The sequence below is a fragment of the Melitaea cinxia genome, chromosome 20 (genome assembly GCF_905220565.1).
Source record: "Melitaea cinxia chromosome 20, ilMelCinx1.1, whole genome shotgun sequence".
Classification (NCBI taxonomy): domain Eukaryota; kingdom Metazoa; phylum Arthropoda; class Insecta; order Lepidoptera; family Nymphalidae; genus Melitaea; species Melitaea cinxia.
The window spans coordinates 2,524,916-2,548,008 of record NC_059413.1 but is presented as its reverse complement, the minus strand read 5'-3'; the positions used below and the strand labels follow the sequence as shown (position 1 = coordinate 2,548,008).

The following is a 23,093-nucleotide window of genomic DNA, read 5'->3' as shown; positions in this document are numbered from 1 at the left end:
TTAGACTAGTAAGCCTTTTTTGTCTATGTAGACCGTTGATCTGAAGGAGTAAACTCCGGTCGTGCGTCGGAGCTGACACACACAGTTTTTATTCAAGTAGCCTTCAGACGCATTTTGGAATCGTCATCTTAAAACTTCAAATTATGTAAGTTTTAATAAATAAATTAAAGTCAGTGTATAGCTACCATCGATTCGGAAAGTTGTTTCTGCATATTGGTATGTTTATCTTAAAAGTGTTTACTTAGACTTATATGCTTGTTTTACTTTTCAATTAATATTTATTTAAAATAAATTACACTTTCTTTTTTAGTTCTTTTATTTATTCTTTATTACGAGTATATACCACAATTACTTTATCAACTTAAATGTAGTTACAGATGGTGGAGTTCAGTGGACACACTTATCTCTACTAGGTATTTTTCATAGAATGTATTATACAAATATTTAATAATATCTACGATTTTATTTTTGTGTTACCCACACATTAGGAATTCTAAACATTTTTTTTTTGAATATCATATAAAAAATTGACCGCTCCAGCGGGGTTCGAACCCGCGTCTCCGACTGAAAATATTAAGGTTAAAATATTTATTGTTTTTTCTTAATTATACACGTTTGTCAGACTGCAAAAAGTAAAATTAAAATCAATGAAATATTTAATTTACTCCTTCTAAATCGCTGTCTTACGTTTAGGTCGTTTATTAAGATAAGATATTGGAAACATACTCTTGCATATAATATGAGATAATTCTTCCCACTTATGTCAGTCTGTGTCGGTGACAGTGGTAACAGAGACGTTTCTCCTCGAACGAATTATGAAGCGATCAACAGGCTTATTTATATTACTGTCTCTATTGGGACTATCCACTCAGGTATTTTATTATTTTTATAAAGTAAACTTATATTATAAAGCAACGAATGGAGTTTCTTACCGATTCTTCTCTGCAGAATCTACATTCCGAATCGGTGTTAACTGCACTGTTATCTATCTTAATAATTAATTAAAATTCTAAATCTAATTAATTATTTAATAAATAAGTATTTAATTTTAACTTATAAAATCACGATTCAGACATTCTTTTGAAGCCTATTTGAATGAAGTAATTTTTTTTTTTTGTAGTAAAGGGGTTTACGGAAAATATTTTATATTCCCAATGTCTGGAATATTATAGAAATATTAGAGCAGTACATAGACCAACTGACTATTGCTTATATAAGAAAATTTCAAACTGTTTTTCTTTTATTTTTAAGCCATCCCTCGCAAACCTGAGTCCACAGTATATACACAGTGGAAACTCTAGACTCAGCGTAAGTGCACTGTGGATACGCTGTGTATTTGTTCTATTTTTACACGGTGAATCCACAGCAGTTCTGTAAAAATTCTACTGATTCCACGATAAATTCATGGTGTAGTCGGACTAATAAAAATTTTAAAAATATATTATTGAATTTCGTAAGAGAATTGACAGTGATAAAAATGGTAAAATCGAAATGAGCAAACAACTGACAATTTTTTGGAATTTTCGAAAAAAAAATTAATTTTTTGAAAATTGCATTGATTGTTTTATAAATGATCCGATAGCAGAATGGAAACAAGAAAATAATCCATATACATATAATTATTCGAAGAAAAATGTCTTGAAATTATCAGCTATCTGCTGATTTCATTTTGTGAAAAATAGTTTTTTAATTTTCAAATATATTTAATTTACTGTAAATAACCTTTTTTTTACCTTTTATTTTGTATGTCCGAATTTTTATACTCTCTTTTTGTGTATAAAAAAATTATTTTACATGGAATATTTTTATAATAAGCAAATTCAAGTGTTCATTAGCTATTTACCTCAAAAAATTCAATATTATTATGTACAATGCACATTCAATGATATATGACTTACGTTTATATACATCAATAGTTACAATGTAACTTTATAGAATTATTTATATCTGTTTTTGTGACATATATATTATTATTAATATATATTACACATACAGTAGGTATACATTAGCAACTAGATTGTCTTGATTAATTTAATATCTTTAAAAAATAATTAACAATCGGTAATTTGACACTTTATATGACAGACTATGTCTTTCGTTTTTTATAGTTTATACATATATAATCGTCCTTAAATTATAAATGTGACTTATAGTTAGTCAAAAAATACAATTATATTTTATAATAAGTACCTGGGTGACCGAGCTTAGCTCGGTATTTTTAGTAAGTAGAAGAGAGAGTTAAAATGATTCGCTGCTGGTTTGGATTGTCTTTTTTAACCGACTTCAAAAAAGAAGGAGATTAACAAGCCTTTCCAACAAAAAAAGAATTATCGAAATCGGTCCATAAACGACGGAGTTATTCCCGAACATACGTAAAAAAAAAACATATAAACGGTCGAATTGAATAACCTCCTCTATTTTTGAAGTCGGTTAAAAATATCAATTTAGTGCAGTAGTTTGGAATTTGTGCGCGTACATTATCAGGGATTCATTTTTTTTTTTAATAAAAATTAAATTATATTAAAATTCTGTCAATGCTTTTTGAACTAAAAAACAAGATTTCCATGATTTATTCCGTCGGATTAGTATTTATTATTTGTAATATTCATATAAAGATACAGCTTGTAGCATCTCACTGCTAGTAGGTCTCTTTCTCCGTGTAGGAGAAGGATTGGAGCTGAATCCACCACACTGCTTCACTGTGGGTTGGCATATAAATTCCCTACAATCTATATAAGCATTTATGATAACAACCTTCAAGTTCAACTGAGGTAGGGCACAGCAGGAATTTCCTGCTCAAAATATGGAGCAGCCCGACTGGGGTAGTACCTCGACCTTACAGAAGACCACAGCTAAATAATACTGTTTTCAAGCAGTATTGTGTTCCTGTTGGTGAGTAAGGTGACCAGAGCTCCTGGGGGGATTGGGGATTCGGTCGGCAACGCGCTTGCGATGCTTCTGGTGTTGCAGGTGTCTATAAGCTACGGTAATCGCCTACCATCAGGTGAGCCGTACGCTTGTTTGCCGACCTAGTGACAAAAAAAAAAAAAAAAAAAAAAAAAACCATGATCGACAACGTGTTCTCCAAGGCACAGTGGGGAGACTCTCAAGGACAGACGTCCAAACCGTAACCGAGCGGGAGTCGAACTCGAAAACCGCCGCCGCCGGTGTGTAAACGCCGAGCATGAGGGCCAATGTTTATATAAATCTATCATAAATTGTCACGATATCCAATAATTTATCTGAATACAACAATAAAGTTATTACGAGTTGTCAAAAGTCTTCCATTTAAATTCAGTTATGAGAGAAATTAATTCACTGGGTACAAAATAAATGTGTCCATACTTGTGTGTATTCTCGTCCTTCGCTAGGCTATCTTTTGGTATGTTGTTCAGTCATTGTCATTATATGAAAATAAGAATAGACTCCAAATAAAGGAGAAAGTTTTCAATTCGACTATATTATTTATTTTATTATGTGTGTTACTTTTTTTGTACACTTTATTAGTAGGTAACAAATAATTGTGTTTGCTCGCAAACGAAAAAAAACCGACTTCAATTACATCGACGAGTAATATAACGTAGATCGACGAAAAAATAGTCAAGTAACTGCGCGTTATCAAAGATTACTCAAAAAGTAGTCATCAGATCTCAATAAAATTTATATATGACCACATCACAAACATCAGCTTTCGATTAAATTAAAAATTATTAAAATCGGTACACCCAGTAAAAAGTTATTGCGGATTTTCAAGAAGTTCCCTCGATTTCTCTGGGATCCCATCATCAGATCCTGGTTTCCTTATCATGGTACTAAACTAAGGATATCTTTTTTCCATGAAAAATAAGAATTATCAAAATCGGTACACCAAGTAAAAAGTTATTGCGGATTTTCAAAAATTTCCATCAATTTCTCTGGGATCCCATCATCAGATCCTGTTTTCCTTACATGGTACTAAACTTGGGATATCTCCTTTCCAACAAAAAAAGAATTATCAAAATCGGTACATCCAGCAGAAAGTTATGCGGTATAATACAACGTAGGTCGACGAAAAAAGCGTCAAGTAAAAACGCATTATTAGATATAGCTCGAAAAGTAGTTGTTAGATCTCAAATAAATTTAAATGGGACCAATTGGCACACACCACCTTTCGATTAAAAGAAAATTTGTCGAAACCGCTCCACCCAGTCAAAAGTTCTGATGTAACATACATAAAAAAATAAAAAAATAAAAAATACAGTCGAATTGAGAACCTCCTCCTTTTTTGGAAGTCGGTTAAAAATTAATAACCTTTATTTACTTTCAAGTTCAATATTTCTTCGAAATGCCTTTATATTCACGCGCAACCATTGACCGATGACCGTTGCTCCCGCGGTTTTGACTTCTATCGTCTGAAGCATTTTTAATAGACGAAGCACTCAGCTGACCTCATGGGACGACGCGACGCCTACTGCTATAAAGAGCCTATACACACGAAACATTTAATTTTTATTTTTTAGTTATTCCCCGGTTTTAGCAACTGTTCGTTATACGATATTGCATTATCACCGACAATTTGCTAATATAAATTTATCCTACGTCCGCATGTGTCAGTTTGTGTTTGTCATGACTCGTGTGTTGACTTGCTAAGTGCGGACTCGCGTTCGGAGCTAAAAATAGAATACAAACAAATAATTTTCTTGCGATCTAATTACGATTTTTATAAATGATTAATTTAGAACGCTAGTTTTATGATGACATTGGTAACAATGTTTTGGTGTTTGTTGTTTGGATTTCTTTGTGTTTCGTACTCTGATCAGGTGAGATAAACGAATAAATTGTTTGTTTTGGCAGTTGCTTTGTTTTTGTTATATAATTTATTATATGCGTAGCAACTTTTGTAATTTATAAGACATTATATAGTTACTATGTTTTTTATACTTTGTAATATTTATTTATGTCAACGATTTTGCTATTTAAAAATAAGTTTCAAATGGAAAAAAAAATCCTGACTGCATTTCGTGTAGGTGTGTTGGGCTTTGTTTTTCCATTTGTGTCATACATTAATTTATAGAAATGTACTCACTCTTATCTTATGCGGTATAATATGTATTTATATTATTTTCGTTGATAATGTTAATAATAGTACTCGTAATAGGTTTACAGTGATTACGATAAAAATCAAATTATTAGTATGATTTAACTGAGGTAGGGCACAGTAGGACATATCTTGCACAAAATCTGTAGCAGCAAAACTAGGGAAGAACCTCGATATTACAGAAGATCACAGCTAAATAACACTGCTGTTGGCCAGAGCTACGGGGGGGGGGGGGGGGCACGTAAGGTCGGCAACGCGTTTGCAATGCTTGTAGTGCTGCAGGCGTCTATAGGCTACGGTAATCGCTTACCATTAGGTACGCTTGTTTTCTCACCTAGTTGTATAAAAAAAAAAAAACAAGATAGTAAAATTTTTATCCAACAAAAGTTCTGATTCAATTCCTTTTTAGTTATATAGCCTATAAATGTTTACAATTCACATGACAATAACCATCAAAGTAACACGAATAAATCCAAAAGCTCTGATTAATGTAAATAAGTAAATAACATTTTTGGTAATTATTATTTTTTTTTTTTTGTTAGGTACTGTTATCTACTTATATCAGCTAAGTGTCCAGCTGTTAGTTCATCGTAGAAGTTTGTTAGGAGTTCAGCAGACTCACAATTAGTATTCTACAAATATTTTACAAATAAGTATATTTTTAACCAACTTCCAAAAAAGGAGGCGGTTCTCAATTCGACTATATTTTTTTATGTATGTTAACATCAGAACTTTTGACCGTGTGGACGGATTTCGACAATTTTTTTTTTTAATCGAAAGGTGGTGTGTGTCAATTGGTCTCATTTAAATTTATTTGAGATCTAACAACTACTTTTCGAGTTATATCTAATAATGCGTTTTTACTTGATGCTTTTTACTTCGACCTACGTTGTATTATACCGCATAACTTTCTACTGGATGTACCGATTTTGATAATTCTTTTTTTGTTGGAAAGGAGATATCCCTAGTTTAGTACCATGATAATGAAACCAGGATCTAATAATGGGATCCCAGAGAAATCGAGGGAAAAAAAACTTTTTACTGGGTGTACCGATTTTGATAATTTTTAATTTAATCAAAAGCTGATGTTTATCATGTGGTCACATATAAATTTTATCGAGATCTGATAACTACTTTTTGAGTAATCTTTGATAATGCGTAGTTACTTGACTATTTTCGTCGATGTACATACTTGAAGTCGGTTTTTTTTTTCGTTTGCGAGCAAACACAATTATATTTATTTTCGTTTGCGAGCAAATACAATTATTATTAAATTTTCTTTTGTACATTAACCTTATTCTGACAATAAAGAATACGAAACAAAATTAATTATTTATCCATATATAAGTACAGTCGCTCAGTTTTATTACGGCTACTTATTGTTATTCATATAGAAGGTTTACGTACTCGTAATACTCGTATATGTTAATTATGTTTCTTATTTTACTTTATGTTGAATGACAGAACGCGAGTCATTAACTTGATAGTAGTATACATTTTTTTATACGACTTATATTTTTAATTTATGTTCGCGGATAACTTCGTCTTTTATGAACCGATTTTGATCATTTTTTTTTTTCTTGTAAAGGAGATCAAATGTGAATCAGAAAAATCGAGGGGAACCTTCGAAAATCGTAGTGACGACTAGTGGTTTGTTAATTTTTTTCGTCTACTGATGTTGTATTACTTGTCGATGTAATTGAAGTCGTTTTTTTCGTTTGCTAGCAAACACAATTATTATTGTTAACAATGTTTAGCATTCATAATATTTGCAACTTTTTTTTAAAAGTAATCAGTTTTCATAGCCTTGCTGGATGTTTTTTTAATTAAATAAAAAAATTCTTACTATTTTTAAATTCCTACTCCGTGTGAATACAGGTTTTTTACAAAACCAGTTCACATAATGCTAAAAATTTCAATGAGTGTTTTTTTTACCAGCTAGATTTTATTTTCAAAAATAATTCATTAATTCATTCATATTAATGGCTTCCTAAAATAATATTGGTTTTATTTTGAACTAATATTAATATCCAATTCCGTGCTTTGCGTTCCTACCAAAAGGTGAAAAAATAACAGTTTAGTAATTTACAATGAAACAATTATTTCAGATTTTAACCATGGTCACGGGAGGATTTATTTTCTTTTTGTTTTCGTTTTCCAGCGGTCTACCCCAGAAGATGACAGCTACATTGCGGCCGTTGTAGAATACCAGGTGCACGCAGATCAGGCAGTCAACTTACAAAATTACGTCAGACTGATTCAAGATGCTACTCAACAGGTACAGTTTTCATGTGTGCCGTGTCGCTACGGCGTGCTGTGTGGCTACGGCACCAAAGAATATAGCCACCCTCTCTCTTCCCGTGGGTGTCGTAAGAGGCGACTAAGGGATAACAAGGTTCCACTACTATCTGACCACTGAAGCCAGCCCTGCGGTCACCAACCCGCCTGCCCAGCGTGGTGACTATGGGTAAGACACGTGAGTTCACGCATTTTGGCGCGAACTTGTAGAGGCCTATGTCCAGCAGTGGACTGCAATAGGCTGGAATGATGATGATGATGATGATTACTGTATATTGATTTAATATTTTACTTTTTGCTGGAATAATTGTAATACCCAGTGGCGTAGCTAGGGGGACAAGGGCCCTGGTGCATAGGGAAAGAATCGGGCCCTCCTCCCCTCTTTCCGCGTTGTTTGAACTTGTATTGGCCTTTTTTTTTAACTTATTTTATTTTATTATTTTTTTTTTTCAAAGCTGAGGTTAGAGGGCCCCCTGAGCTCCGGGGCCCTGGTGCACTGCACCACCTGGCCCTATGATAGCTACGCCACTGGTAATACCTACGAGGGTCAACTGTGCTTGTATTCTAAGAAATATTTTAAAAGTCGCCTTAACGAATACAATGAGCAATATATACAAAACGACCGAAAGGTCAAAAAGAAGAAATTCTTGAAATCCTGATTAGAGTTAGTTATTGTTTTAAGTGACCTATTCTATATCCCATATATATTGAGCCATTTACCGGACACTGGATTCACACTACGGGATGTTGAGAGTTTAACCGACTTCAAATAAAGGTTAACTCGTACCATTTTACTGAGTGGACGGGAAAAAAGTGGGGGAAGCTTATATTTGTCGTGTGGTTGATAAAGCTGACTTTCTGAATTATTCCTTATAATGAGTATTTAATTAACTATTTTATCAACTACCTACTTTATAGTACTTGTCGGTGTAAATTAAAGGATTCGATTTTATTTTATTTTTTTTGTGTACGAAAAAACAGTTATTATAATTATATATTTCACCCAGACTAGGTTGGGCTATCGAGCCAATATATAAAAATCGTTGAAATAATTTCAGAGTGCAGATATCGTTGTATTTCCTGAAATGACGCTCACGCGCGGCAGAAGTGTGGTCGTGCCTGTGAATAGTACACTTAAGGAATATCCTGTTCCAGCCTTATACCCTGACTTATATGACGAGGTGAGTCTTGAACAATATTTCAGTAACATTTTGTGTGACCTTTTCAGACTTCTGAACAAATAATAAGAACTTCGAAACTCAGAAGAATTTTAAGATAAATAAATAAATAAAATAATAAAATTAAGATATGATCCTGTCTAATAACTTATATAAATGTCTTAATAAAAAACGAAGAGAGCTTTCTGTTACTGAAGTACAAAAATATTTATAAAATTTTACTAGAATAGTATATTTATATATATATACGTATATTTTAGAAGAATTATATTAACAGAATGCGCTGTTACGTATTTCAAATTTTATGCCTTCTTTTCTTTATATGTAATAAATTTCTGGATAAAGTATCTACTTTATTAAGATAGTGAAATAGCTCGTAGTATAAACTCTAATCACGTCAAGTTTAATAGGGTGTAATGCGCTGCCAAGATTACAGCTTTTACTTCAGTATTTATTTCTCAGAGTACTCTGCTATATATATATGAGACAAGTAACGACAGACTAACATTTAACAAGCATAGCAATGCAATGCCTACATGCATGCATTCAGTCTGTGTCATTCCACTACTGGGCATAGGCCTCTTTCTCCACCTAGGAGAAGGATTGGAGCTTAATCCACCACGCTGCTCGACTGATGCTTGACGGATATGTTCCCTAGTATAACGTATAGTATAGTATAGTATATAGTGTATATGTAACTATCGCTATCAGGTATTTATGATAACAACCGGGACCGACGGCTTAACGTGCTCTCCGTAACACGGTGGGGAGACCCACAAGGATAGATTTCCAAACCGGAAAGGAATATTTTTACAAATACAAATATCCATCCCGAACGGGATTCGAACCCGACAACCGTCGGTGTTTCAAGCGACTATACTCGCACCACTGCTCCAGAGTGGTTTTTCTAATATTGATTCATCATTACAGCCTATACAGTCCACTGCTGGACATAGGCCTCCACAAGTTTACGCCAAAAATAACGTGAACTCATGTGTTTTGCCCATAGTCACCACGCTGGGCAGGCGGGTTGGTGACCGCAGTACTGGCTTTGTCGCACCGAAGACGCTGCTGCCCGTCTTCGGCCTGTTTATTTCAAAGCCAGCAGTTGGACGGTTATCCCGCCACCGGTCGGCTTTTTAAGTTCCAAGGTGGTAGTGAAACTGTGATACCCCTTAGTCGCCTCTTACGACACCCACGGGAAGAGAGGGGGTGGCTAAATTCTTTAGTGCCGTAGCCACACAGCACTAATATTGATTATATACTAAATACCATGGCATTCTTCTAATATTGCTTATATACTAAAATTATCCTAATATGTTCAGATTCTGGTAACCATATCATCAGCAGCGAGACAGAACGAAATCTACGTTGTGGTCAACATTGAGGAGTATGTCAATTGCGTTACAAATCCCGACGACGAATACTGTCCGCAGTCAAATGTGTATTTGTTTAACACAAACGTGGTCTTTGATAGAAATGGAGCGATTATTGACAGGTAACTTTACGGAACTTAACTAGTGACTATATCTTTAAATAATACATGAATATTAAGTAGTAACGAAAAAAAAAACAAGTAGATATAATTATGTATACCAACTAAATAAAAAGTATTTTATTGGTTACAAATAAATAAGTACAATTCGCACTTTTACAATTAAGGTGGTACAAAGACATTTATTTTAAAGTAATGTGAACATGTTATCTGATCTAGTTAGATAACTGTATATCAGAATAACGGGGTACCCCCTTCTAGGAATCTATATTTAATTACAAATTAAACGCAGTGTAATTCAGCCCAAACAATTGTTAACTTAATAAAATATTCTTTTGTATGTGTGTATGTGTGTGAGTGTGTGTGGGCACGTGTGAGTATACGTGTCCGTGCGTGTGAGTATGTGTGTGTCTGATTGAATTAGAGAGAATATGTGTACGTGTTCAAGTTATTATTCAGGTATAGTATAGTAGAAAATATCTTGCTCAAAATTTTGCAGCAGCCCGACTGGCAAAGTACTTCAATCTTACAGAAGGTCAGAGCTATTTAGCTTTGATTTCTGTGAGCTAAACTGCTCTCATGTAGTGTTGTGTTCCTATGGTGAGTAAGGTAGCCAGAGCTAGTGTGGAGGGTATAGGCTGGGCCATAAGGCTGATCCTGTTGCGTGCAGATCCGGGACCCTCCAATTAAAGCGGCTGAAGGCTCCCGCAGGGGTTTGGTCGGTACTGCACCCCCAAGTGCTGAAGCTGACATACGGTCTAGGACGGCCTACCCGGGCGTCCTGGATATCACCCGTAAATGGGTTCCCCTGCGATACCAAAAAAAAAGGGCCATAAGGCTGGCAACGCATTAGAAATGCTACTGGTATATACACATGTTCCGTGACTTAATAGTATAAAAAAAACTTATACCAGTCTTGGTAACCCAAGTTCGGAATTTGAGCCACATGCACCAACGAACTAGTTAAAATAATACGTCACATCACATGTCAATGAAACTCTAAGTCATAATTACATTAAACATTACAGATATCGTAAGATAAATCTATTCGGTGAGTTCACTCGGACGCCTGCGTTGACGCCGGATTTGGGAGTATTCGAAACAGATTTCGGTGTGACTTTCGGCCACTACATCTGTTTCGACCTGATGTTCCAAGTGCCGGCCGTGCAGGTCGTCCAGCAACGAAACATCACCGACATTGTATTCACAACTATGTGGTTCTCTGAAATGCCTTATTTAACTGGTGAGTTAAATATTGCAAGTCAAATTGTAATGTCTCTAAATCTATGTCGTATGTCGTGAAGTGAATATTCCATCTCTAATTGTATTGACCTGAATCTCTGAGGTTCCCTGAAATGTCTTATTTAACAGTCGAGATAAATGTTCCTAGTCTAATCGTAATGTTGTTATAACTGTGTCACTTCAGCCTATCGCAGTCCACTGCTGGACATAGGCTTCCACAAGTTCGCACTAAAAATGGCGTGAACTCATGTGTGATGCCCATAGTAACCACGCTGGGCAGACGGGTTGGTGACCGCAGGGCTGACTTTGGCACACCGAAGACGCTGCTGCCCGTCTCTCGATTCGCTTCTCGATCGCCGCGTGCTCTAGATTTTGAGCGGGATATTTTCTCCTATGCCCATTTCTATTATACGTTTATATTTTTTCCTATAAACTAAAATCTCTTGAGTATACTGTAAGACCTAAAAAAACTAAGTTATTTATATTATTTTAGCTGTCGAGATCCAACAAGCTTATGCTCAATCAATGAATGTAAATTTCCTCGCCGCCGGAGCCAACAATGTGAGAGTGGGCAGTGCAGGTAATTATTTCTATTTAAGTTTCATAATCAATTTTAAAACTTTTTAAATTTTTACTTCTTTTGGCGTATTGGGGAAAAACGATGAGAGTAAATTTTTACGATGCGCGCGCACATCGTCACACTAGACCGACACCCTGATGTTAGCTAGTCAACGAAGAAGAAGTTAAGAATGTAAAGTTAGCTAGTCAATGAAGTATAACTTCTTACGTGCGTACATAAGTATACACACACTTTTTTTATATAATTTATGTAGTTTTTTTTATATCGGTAAAAGTAGCAAACAAACGTACGGCCCACCTGATTTTAAGTGGATACTTAAGCGTATTGCCTATCCTATTCCCGACTCTCTCCAGGAGCTCTGTGTACCTTACTCACCATGGGAACACAGCACTATTTGAAAGCAATGATATTCAGCTGTGATCTTCTGTAAGGTTGAGGTACTTTCTCAATTGGGCTACTTCAAATTTTGAGCAATATATTTCCAGACATACGTTAATTACAAATTAATAAAAAGTATAGTTACAGTTTGATAATCCAGTCCAACTTTCGAAATCACTGTCATTAATTTTTAATAGAACAAAAAAAAATGTTGGTGACATTTATTAATGTTAAATAATAGTAAATAAATAAAACTATAATTAAGATCCTCAATTTTTTTTCATCGTTTGTCTATGACATTAGTTGCATCTAATAAATTATGAAGTGGAATTTATCGGTTGTGTATTACAGGATCAGGAATTTATTCAGGATCAGCTGGGTCCTTGATAAGCATTATGCCAGGACAACCAACCACAAGACTGCTAGTCGCTAAAGTACCAAAAGTGCCTGGACTGGTAAATATATGTCTACATTGTAATCATAACTCTTGTGTTTCTTGCCAGTATCAAAATGTTTGAATTTAAATTTAAATGTTTAATAGAAAATGAATTCGTTATATTTAAATTTTTTATTCTTCTTTTTTATATAGACGATAGATTTATTAACATGGCTTTTTTACAGATACAGCCTCAAGACACGTACCCGGGTCCTATCTACGACGACCCCACTGTCTCAGACAATTTAGTATTGATCACTGACCCATCCCTACCATCTCACGTGACCAGACTGTTGAGGAATGGCTCTCAAGAGTTTATGCTAATTGATAGAGATGTTTCGTGTTACTTCCGCGTGAACTTGTTCCAAAGAGAAGGATCAACGGTAAGTGTATTCTGATTTAGTTTTTTTTTAGCTTTATATTCTGGTCAAACTGAATGCGATGGATATTTATTTCATATTTATCTAAAATTTCGTGTTGTTTGTGGTGGTACAAATCTGACACAAAGAAACGTGACATTTGCGTTTTAGCACAACTAAGTACAAATACAGTTCGGTGAAGGTATTATTTCACCATTAAGGTAGTTAATTAAAATAGTACTAATAACAAACACACAAAATGGCGGCATCGTTTTTTTATTGGTATTTGGTCTTCCATTTCGAGGGTCAAAGTACATCAGATTCAATTAATTGATTATTTACATCGATTCTGTTATTAGATACACTTTGTTATTATCAGTTTGGATTTTTTTAACTTACTTTCGATTTCAAGAGAAATTATAGATAAGTAGAATGTCGAAACTGATTTTTAATATAGCAGTACAATTATGCTTAACAATTCTTATGCTTACAATAAATGTAAATAAATAACAAATGAGTGCTACATAATATTAGTATTTTTTTGTAAAAATAAGTAAATTTATTTCTAAATCTGACTATAACTAACATATTGATTTCTAATGTTTACGAGAATTTCAATCATTATCATGAAACAACTTTTTCGGATATAATAATAATAATAATAAATAAATTTATTTCTGAAAAAAAAACATCCCTATGGAAAAAATCTTATAAAACATGGACAAATGCAGACCAAATTCTCATACCGGATTATGAGAGTCTACGAGAACTCTCATGCTCCATAACTTGGTATGAGAATTTGGTCTGCATTTGTCCATTTTTTATGAGATTTTTTCCATAGGGATGCTGTATCAAGTTAAAATTAATTTATAACTATATTTAAAGCGATTTGTAATTTTTTTAAATGCCCGACGTTACGGATACTTTACAGAAACTATGGTCACGGGGGTCCAGCCTTTAAAAACTTAATAAACTGCGACAAATCCGAAAAAATTGTTTCACTATAACTAACATTCAAAAAAGGAACAATAATTTGGAAAATGTAACTAATTGGTAGGCGTAATCTAAATCAGCATTTTATATTATTTCAAGTTTCAAACTTAGTTGAAATAGTTAAATAGTACCTAATTTAAAAAGCTAATTCTCAACACACTTTTATAAAATGCAAGTTAAGATTAACTTTAAATAAACTTTAGATCATGTTATGTCAATGTACAGGTAATTGGTTTCTATGTACCGTTCTTCAAAAGAGAGGTCCTGTAGACGTCAAATACCTATCATTTTCCGACTGAAATAAAATTTCTAGCCTTTTTTGACTTTAGCAAGTTTCACTTTTTCTTTACATAAGGAACTACTCTGCTCCTTGAATTCGGCAGTCAGTGTTGTACATAATTAATTCATCTAAATTATTGGTTTATACTTAGACATTTTTATGCAGTCCGGTTACAAGTGTACCTATTAAGATTATGATAAAATTAAAAAAGGCTAGTAATAAAATTTTTATGCGGAAGGGAATCTGTATTACCCGTACACGATGTATAAAAACCACACACCTATTTATTGAATTTCACCCATATTCTTTTTTTAAAATGTAGGTAACAAAAGAAAAATAACAATACCTACACGTTTATATATACTTTATATATACATTATATATACTTTATTCCACTAAAAATAAGGTACAGACACATTTATTATACACAAGGTTAAAAATATATTATAGAATTTACAACAAAAAAAAAACAATGTGCTTTAGACCACACGACTGAAGTAAAACTTCTTTAGTTCCATGTAACTCATATCTCCCTCTCAACTTCCGTTCGCCTCGCCCGATCACACTTTTTGTAACGCTCTCGTCACGCATTCACCAGCTTACTCCCCACGTCAAGCATGCGTAAAGAAGTTTTACTTCAATAATTTGCATGCGCATGATTGTAACTCGATAGTAATCTTTATTGTGAGATGATTGAAGTGTAGTGCATGAACTCATTTAAATATTTTTAACGAAATTGTCTAAATAAAGGTAAGTAAAATGTTTCAACTAACATTATAGATTTTACTTATGCACGCTTCGATACTTATAACTAGCTTCATCACACTTGATTAAAGCAAATTAATCACCTTACCTGCTTCGTAGAGCTAATACTGTGTGTCATGTAATACGTATTAAGATTTATTCTTAAGTATTCCGATATTATTCGATTTTTAAGCGACTTCATAAAAGGACTTCTTCTTTTCTTCTCTTTCTTTGACTGTATTTTTATATATTTTATATCATAACTTTTTTCGGATTTTAATTATTTTATTTTTATTCAAAAGCTGTTACTTGGTGGTGATGGCGATGTTAAAGCCAAATTATTCAGCATGATAAAACGTTAATGTTCGCTTAGTTAGCCGCAACTATCAAAGCAAATTAATTACATATTTGATGATTTTATGTAAATTTTATCATGGTCTGTACTTTTTATTATACAACAAGAATTATAACAAAGTTGAGGTAAAGAATTAAATCGCAACATATGAATATTGTCTCTTTGAACTTAGTAAATAAAAATAAAATATTTAGAAGTTAACCAAGATTTTTTTGGAGACAATTTTGTTTTTAGAAAGTGCGAAGATTAGTATTACCCTATTTATTTGTTTTTGCGCTAGGTGTTAAGTCACGTAGGTCACAGGTAGGTAGGTCATTATGCCTCATTAAAACTTGATACTTGATTCATTGATTACCATTTGAATAAAATGCTATTTATCCGTCAACCTACGATACAGCGTGACGAATAAACTTCCAAGTTTTCTTCCATATGTAAGTGGCGAGCACTTAGCCCAGCAGTGGAATTCGTACTGCATGTTTCAGTACAACTCAGTATAACATTGAATTTCATCAGCGACATGACTATATTATTACATTTTTCATTTTTCAGGGACATTTTTACAGGGCATTCGTTCACGATGGCACCAATGTATATGCCAAGCGACAAACTGGCACTTTAGGTTGTGCTGTAGTCGCTTGTAAAACTGAAGATGTGAAAAGTTGCACTTATAAGTAACGTATTTAATTTTATGAAAGACATATTTCTAAGTAACTAGTTTTTTTTATACAAGTAGGTCGGCAAACAAGCGTACGGGTCATCTGATGGTAAGCGATTACCATAGCTAATAGACGCCTGCAACACCAGAAGCATCATAAGCACGTTACCGACCCTACCCCTAAATCCCCCCAGGAACTCTGGTCACCTTACTCACCATAGAAACACAGCACTGTTTGAAAACAGTGTTATTTAGCTGAGATCGTCTGTGAGGTACTTCCCCAAACAGACTGCTTCAGATTTTGGCCAGGATATATTCTGCTGTACCCCACCTCAGTAATTAATGATTTCTTTCAACACCTGCTCCGGTGCAGTGGTGCGTGTGCCACGTACGTGCCTACACACCGGTGGTTTGTGGATTCGATTCCCTCTCGGAATGAATATTTGCATTTGTTACACAAATATTTCTTTCCGGTTTGGATCTCTGTCCTTGCAGGTCTCCTTTTTTGTATTTAATTTTTGGCTTTCTACCTATTATAATAACGAGTCATAACTCAATGACCAAAAAGTCATCTTCTAAATCCTGAGTCAAGGGTCTGGGAATACTTAAAACAAGCACATACGCTCAGCGCATAGCAAACATCTTTGGGGACGAACCCGCACTCGCTATCGCTTCAGCTAAATATTGTGGCCACTGGGTCAAAACGTCGTCAATTATGAATGAATTTTTAAATGCAAGTTAGTAATTTTAAAGTTCACCTAGTATTTATAACTGACTAACTAATAGAACGATAACTCTAGTAGGTACAGTTTATAAAATATATACAACATAGAATACTGATGCCTCTTATTTATAATATCTTTCAACAAGCGGATCTTCCTGATAAGCCAAGGTTTTTAACCCAGGCTGCATGGGTAAGGCTATGCCTATCTACCCGGGCTTTTCCTCACCAGCAGCTCCCACTGCTTGATTCTTTTTTTCCGACCCAATGGGCCGAGGATATGTTCACCAACTGAGCGCTACCCTATGGGCTATTTGGATCCTTGGTTATTTCGACATGTATCGTTATCTTTTCCTTTGGGTGGGGTGGGTTTTACGTAGTCTCCCCTGGGACGTCCTCCTCGTTGCCACTGTCACCAGCGTTGGGACTCTGCTGCGTCTGCAGCAGGAGCTCACAAGGTATTGGATAGATGTATATACATATAGAACTACTAGACTGAAATTTCTGACCACGTATAACCTTAAATGTGTCTTCAAAAAGTATAGCGTGGTATGTGCCCGCGATATCCTTTATTTATTTATTTTTTAATTTTAGGGCACCCGTTTAAAAACCGTAATGATAAGTTATAATTTTGTCAGTAAAGTAACCTATGTATAATTTTTTTCAGGTTTAACAAAGATGAAGAGAACCTTGTGATTGAGAAGTTGGAAATAATAATGACTTCATACAGCAAGCACTATAACACCACATTGAAATGCGACGATATCATATATTATCCGATTTCATTGAGGAACAATAAATTTCCGCTAAGCCCGAAAATTTTTACATACCAAGTCAAAAACAAACATAGTGATTCAACTAAAAATATTGATGATATTAAAATGAATGCAGATCGTGTACATATTACGTACAAATTGAACGCACCCCAACAGGAACTCGCGTCTTTTGGTATTTGGGGAAGAATTTTCACTAGAGACGTAAAAACAAAATACAATCCATCAAAAGAAGATAAAGAAAAATACATTGAAATCGAAAATGTTATCTACAATACTGAAAAGAAAAAATCGTTAACGGATTAATTTTAATTAACATTTGTGCTCTAGAATCTATTTCATATGTTTTAATGTCTTGTTTACGTTTGTATTAATTTTATAAAAACAGTTTTTTTTTTTAAAAAAAACAAAATCAACTTTACTCAAATAGGTTTGAAAAGCACCTTCGAATCGTCATTTTACAAAATAAAATTTTAAGTGTTTATAATTTTATAAAGTAAAGCTACCACCGATTCGGGATGTAGATTCTGCAGAGAAGAATCCGCAAGAACCTTCGCAGTTCCTTTTTTAAAAAAAGTATATAAATTGTGTTTGAGTACAAAATTAGTAATATCTTGCAGAGACTACTAGGTATCGATGTGATATGTTGTAAATTTATTTGCTTTGCTTTAACTAATTTAAGAATTATTAGATAAATTGTGTAATTATGGGTGCGAAAGTTGTGGAGTGAGTGAGGCTTTGAAAATAGTGTGAGCGTAATGAAATAAAATAATGTAACGTTAGCTTTTTTGACAACACTGTATTATTATATTGATATTTTTCTTGAAGAAAGACTTTATTTACTTTTATAATAAGTAAGTTACGAAAATAAAATGAGAGATTTCATATTAAATGCGAAAAAATGTGCTATGCTTTGTAATTTAATCTTCGTTGTTGATCATTTTGAGTTCCCGATATTTCGGCTCTATTGGGCATACTAATAAAGCCATGTCGTCAGCTATATACGTAGATATCCCGTTTTACTTATAAATCGGAGTGTTATTGACTGTGTTTATCGCAGTGTTGTTTTTCGTTATCTCGCCTATCTGAGGCATATTTTTCGTAATAGAAAACGGTGATTTTCTTTTTCAAAAAGAAAAATAAGCGCTTAAACATACCTTAAAATTGATTACACTAAATCATAACATCTAGCATCGGTTTATTAGTTCGTATAATGCATAAAAATTATAGAAAACAATGATCTTGTCAGAGAGTTATAGTTTCGTTTTAATATATACCTTTTCCTTTCACAAAAATATTCCAATAGCTCGTAACAGCTTTGGTTATATTATTTTTTGATTTAGACAATGATTTTATGAAAAACCTGCAAAGCAACCACCTATATTTATCAACCATTAACTAGAGACCTCTGTTCATCCATATTTTTTTACACGTTAATTAATCACCAACATATCTACTAAACACGCTGCATCTTATGGTATGAGTATTATTCCGATCGGTTCAGTAGTTTTCCCTGCATAACCGAACAAAAAAACCGACTCTCCATTTATTACTATAGAAAGATATTCGCTATTATGTGATTATAATCATTCATTGAGTAACTAACTTCAATTCGGGACGAAAATCAAAAATAAGTTTAAATCAGATTTTAAGTTAGCCTTTCGGATTATATGTATATATCTATACTATATATCTATACAAATAAATAAAATCGGAGTGTTTATTTGTAATATTAAAATACTAAATGCATATAGATGTGTACACGGTACATATACCAAAATAACATTTTTTACAATTTTTGTCTGTCTGTTTGTTCCGACTAATCTTTGAAACGGCTGGATCGATTTTGACGGGACTTTCACTGGCAGATAGCTGATGTAGTTAGGAGTAACTTAGGCTACTTTTATTTAAGAAATTTATTTATTTTATAATTCTGCAAACTGAATAATATTTTATTTTTGTTAAATTCCACGCCGACGAAGTTGCGCGCACTGCTAGTAAATAATAAATCTTATCAATGATTACTGCGAAAACTACATTAGTAAAGCTATTATCACTTTCATCTACGTCGTTGAAGGTTACTGACAAAAGCAGCTAAACGATCTCAGAGATTGCAGCCTCATTCCTAGCTTTTTAATACTTTTGACCAACTATGAATTAACGCCTTTTGTTATTTAAAAAAGATTGAAATATATACCTATGTTTATTCCTTATTTGCCTAAAAAGATAAATACGAAATAATAGTTAAGAACTAAAAACATATAAAGATTACCCTTCCATATCTTAATTTTTTTTTACGTATTCTATTTTATCCAAGAGCGGATCCAGCTTGGGCGCCAGGGGGGTCACATAATCGTGGTCAAGTCACAAAGAAGTTATAATTTAATTTTTATAATAATCGATCCACGTAAAAAGTTAAAAGATCAAAATATATTTTGTTAATGTATGTAAGTACCTACTGTACTTAAAAATATCTATATTGTAAGAAAAATATACAAAAATATTATGTTCAACAATTTTAATTAGTTGTCAACCTAGGTCCTGGATCCAGCCCAGGGGGAGGTCATGACCCCCATGACCAAAATGGATCCGCTCTTGATTCTATCTTTCTTTCCATATAGAAACAATGATAACAATAAAATAAGGATATCCATATTTTAGTTGATTTATATTATCTAATTCTGCCACTAAAGGTACCTTTATTTCTTAACTAGCTGCTGCCCGCGACGTCGTCTGCGTGAACGCTGTACAGCACCAAAAATACCTACAATTATACCTTTTAAAATAACGTTCATTTACCCGTTTCTTCTTTACATTTCATACCTACAGAAAATCTCATAGATGGCGCTGCTTTAAAATTGTCTTGTCTACTTATATTCATTTAATTATGTTTATCGGCTTAGTTACTTATATTGCGTGATTTTTATAGTGTGAAGCTAGCTTATATAGCATGGTTATTAACATAATAACAACAACATTTAAATATGCGTCGTTAGATTACACGTTGTTACAGAATGCGTGGAGGAAATAAAGGTTCACTGCTCGTTCCCGGTAGGTGATAGCATGATAATATGTAGCCTATATGTTGACCCGACTTCTTAATAATATTCGTGCCAAATTTGAAGTAAATCCATGCGGTACTTTTTGAGTTTATCCCGGACATACATATAGACAAAAATTCTAAAAACTATATTTTTGGCTTCGGTATCGATTGTAGATCACACCCCAAGTATTCTTTTAAAAAAATATTCAATGTACAGTTTTGACTTTCCTACCATTTGATTATATGTATAGATTGTCGCCGATTTTATATAAGAGTGTAATAATTATGTTAAGTCGTAACATACCATTATAGACTCACAGTATATTGAACTTTTCATATTTTTAGTCCGTATATTGTACAATAAAACATACACGTATTATTTTACACTTTAAGCATTTATTAATTCATTGGGATAAATGAATGACTTCAACAGTGCGAAAATAACCCGGATGATTTCACTGATATCACGTAGAGCAAAGAATGTATGTACGTCAAGATTAAAATGTATACAAATAAATAAAATTGGAGTGTCCGTTTGTAATATTAAAATAACCGCTTTTCACTAAATGCATATGGATGTAGGTATACACGGTACATATACCACAATAACATTTTTTTTCAATTTTTATCTGTCTCTCTGTCTGTCTGCTTGTTCCGGCTAATCTTTGAAACGGCTGGACTGATTTTGACGCGACTTTCACTGGTAGATAGCTGATGTAGTAAAAAGTAACTTAGGCTATTTTTATGTTAGAAATTTATTTATTTTCTAACTCGATGAACTGAACAATAACTTTTTTGTTAAATTTCAGGCGGACAAAGTCCCAGGCACAGCTAGTTTTCAAGAAAATTTTAAGGATGTAGATACAGTATATAATTTTTTGTTAATGCTTAATCAAAAACTACATGATAAAATAATTACTACTCGAACACTATATCCGAATATGTACAAGGTATACTTATTGCTTATACCTATATTATATTACTTATATATTTGTTATGTGTTTCAGAACTACAGGTACAGAGCAGCGGCTTTCAGTGGTGTTCGTTCATTTTCTGGCGTGGCGACTGGCGGTAACAGAATCTGTGCCGTGATAGCATGCACCGGAGAAACTATTGACACATGCGGAAGACGGTGAGATACCATCTTTTGATTAATAGTAATTAAATACCGGAGCTTCTGTTAAATGTGCTATAAAGAGAATAGCGGTATAGGTTTGCTGTGTGATTACGGCAGTAAGAATATAGCCACCCCCTCTCTTCCTGTGGGTGTCGTAAGAGGCGACTAAGGGATAACACAGTTCCACTACCACTTCGGAACTTACAAAGCCGACCGATGGCGGGGTAACCATCCAACTGCTGGCCTTCAAATACACCGGCCGAAGACTCGCAGCAGCGTATTAGGTGCGACAAAGACAGCCCTGCGATCACCAACCCGCCTGCCCAGCGTGGTGCCTACGGGCAAAACACATGAGTTCGCGCCATAATGTTTGGCGCTAACTTGGGGAGGCCTATGTCCAGCAGTAGACTGCGATAGGCTGAAGTGATATACGTTAGGTAAGAAGAAGAAAAGAAAAAAGAAGCGAATTGTATCTATTTATTGATATTAGTAAGATTCATAACTTAATCAATTACATTTTTGCAGATTCGACAACTACACATCGAATAATACAGGAGTTTTTGAGGAGCTCCATATCACTGCAACTTTACCAACGCCGCATAAAGACGTCGAACTTGAAGCAGATAGAGCAGCTTACTTCCCAGTCACATTAAATACCGCTATAATGCCACTGCGATCAGAAGACTATTCCTTTCAACGAATGTCTGTATTCAACATTATATCAATTTATGATTTCCTGTTGACGAATGCAAATGTCGAATTATACAGTTTCGCTATTTGGGGTAGGGAATATACAACAGATGATCAGTTGGCGTCACCATCGAGTAACCAACAAGATAGCGCTGAAACTACGACAACAACGACTGCTGTCCCGACAACCTCGCAACCAGGATCATCAGCTAGTCATAAAATTAGTATTACCTTGTTTATAGGGAGTATAGTTATCTACTTAAGATAGTTAATTATGATTGGGTATAATCATAAATTAAAGTGTCATAATTATTTGATCATTGATTGTATTAGTGGAAAAGGGAGATAAGTAAAATAAAATTGATAAAAGAAATAGAACAATCATTTATTAGTTATAATTACTTAATAAGAGAGATGTTGTTAACATTTGATAGTTTTGTATCTAAATTTATTTTATTTATTTAAAACTTAATTGCATATTTAAAATCACAATAAAGAAAATAACAATATTCTGACGTATAAAAGTGCAAAGGCAGTTTTATTTGTGAAATTACGTACTAATTCCATAAAAAATTCAGGATAGAAGTCCGTGTGTCATTCTAAATATTTTCATATAATTACGGTATAAATCATATCCGCGTTGAATGGTGCCAAGAATACTGGCACACTTACCCGTTTA

General features: G+C 33.8%; 1 protein-coding gene across 1 annotated transcript; it reads left to right on the top strand.

Moving 5' to 3' along the window:
* Window positions 1–766: 766 nt before the first annotated feature.
* On the top strand, window positions 767–22,798 carry LOC123663720 (vanin-like protein 1). Its single transcript, XM_045598386.1, has 10 exons — window positions 767–872; window positions 7,239–7,355; window positions 8,434–8,556; window positions 9,879–10,051; window positions 11,077–11,291; window positions 11,784–11,870; window positions 12,600–12,703; window positions 12,870–13,067; window positions 21,615–21,739; window positions 22,250–22,798. Exons 1-10 carry the CDS (start codon window positions 816–818, stop codon window positions 22,680–22,682), a joined length of 1,632 nt encoding a protein of 543 aa, XP_045454342.1. The 5' UTR covers window positions 767–815; the 3' UTR covers window positions 22,683–22,798.
* Window positions 22,799–23,093: the final 295 nt, after the last annotated feature.

Excerpts from the sequence above, each read along its gene's own strand:
- LOC123663720 (XM_045598386.1), top strand. The coding sequence starts at position 816 with ATGAAGCGATCAACAGGCTTATTTATATTACTGTCTCTATTGGGACTA. Across the intron at positions 11,871-12,599 it reads TGTGAGAGTGGGCAGTGCAG|GATCAGGAATTTATTCAGGA; the intron begins GTAATTATTTCT and ends TGTGTATTACAG. Across the intron at positions 21,740-22,249 it reads ATTGACACATGCGGAAGACG|ATTCGACAACTACACATCGA; the intron begins GTGAGATACCAT and ends ACATTTTTGCAG.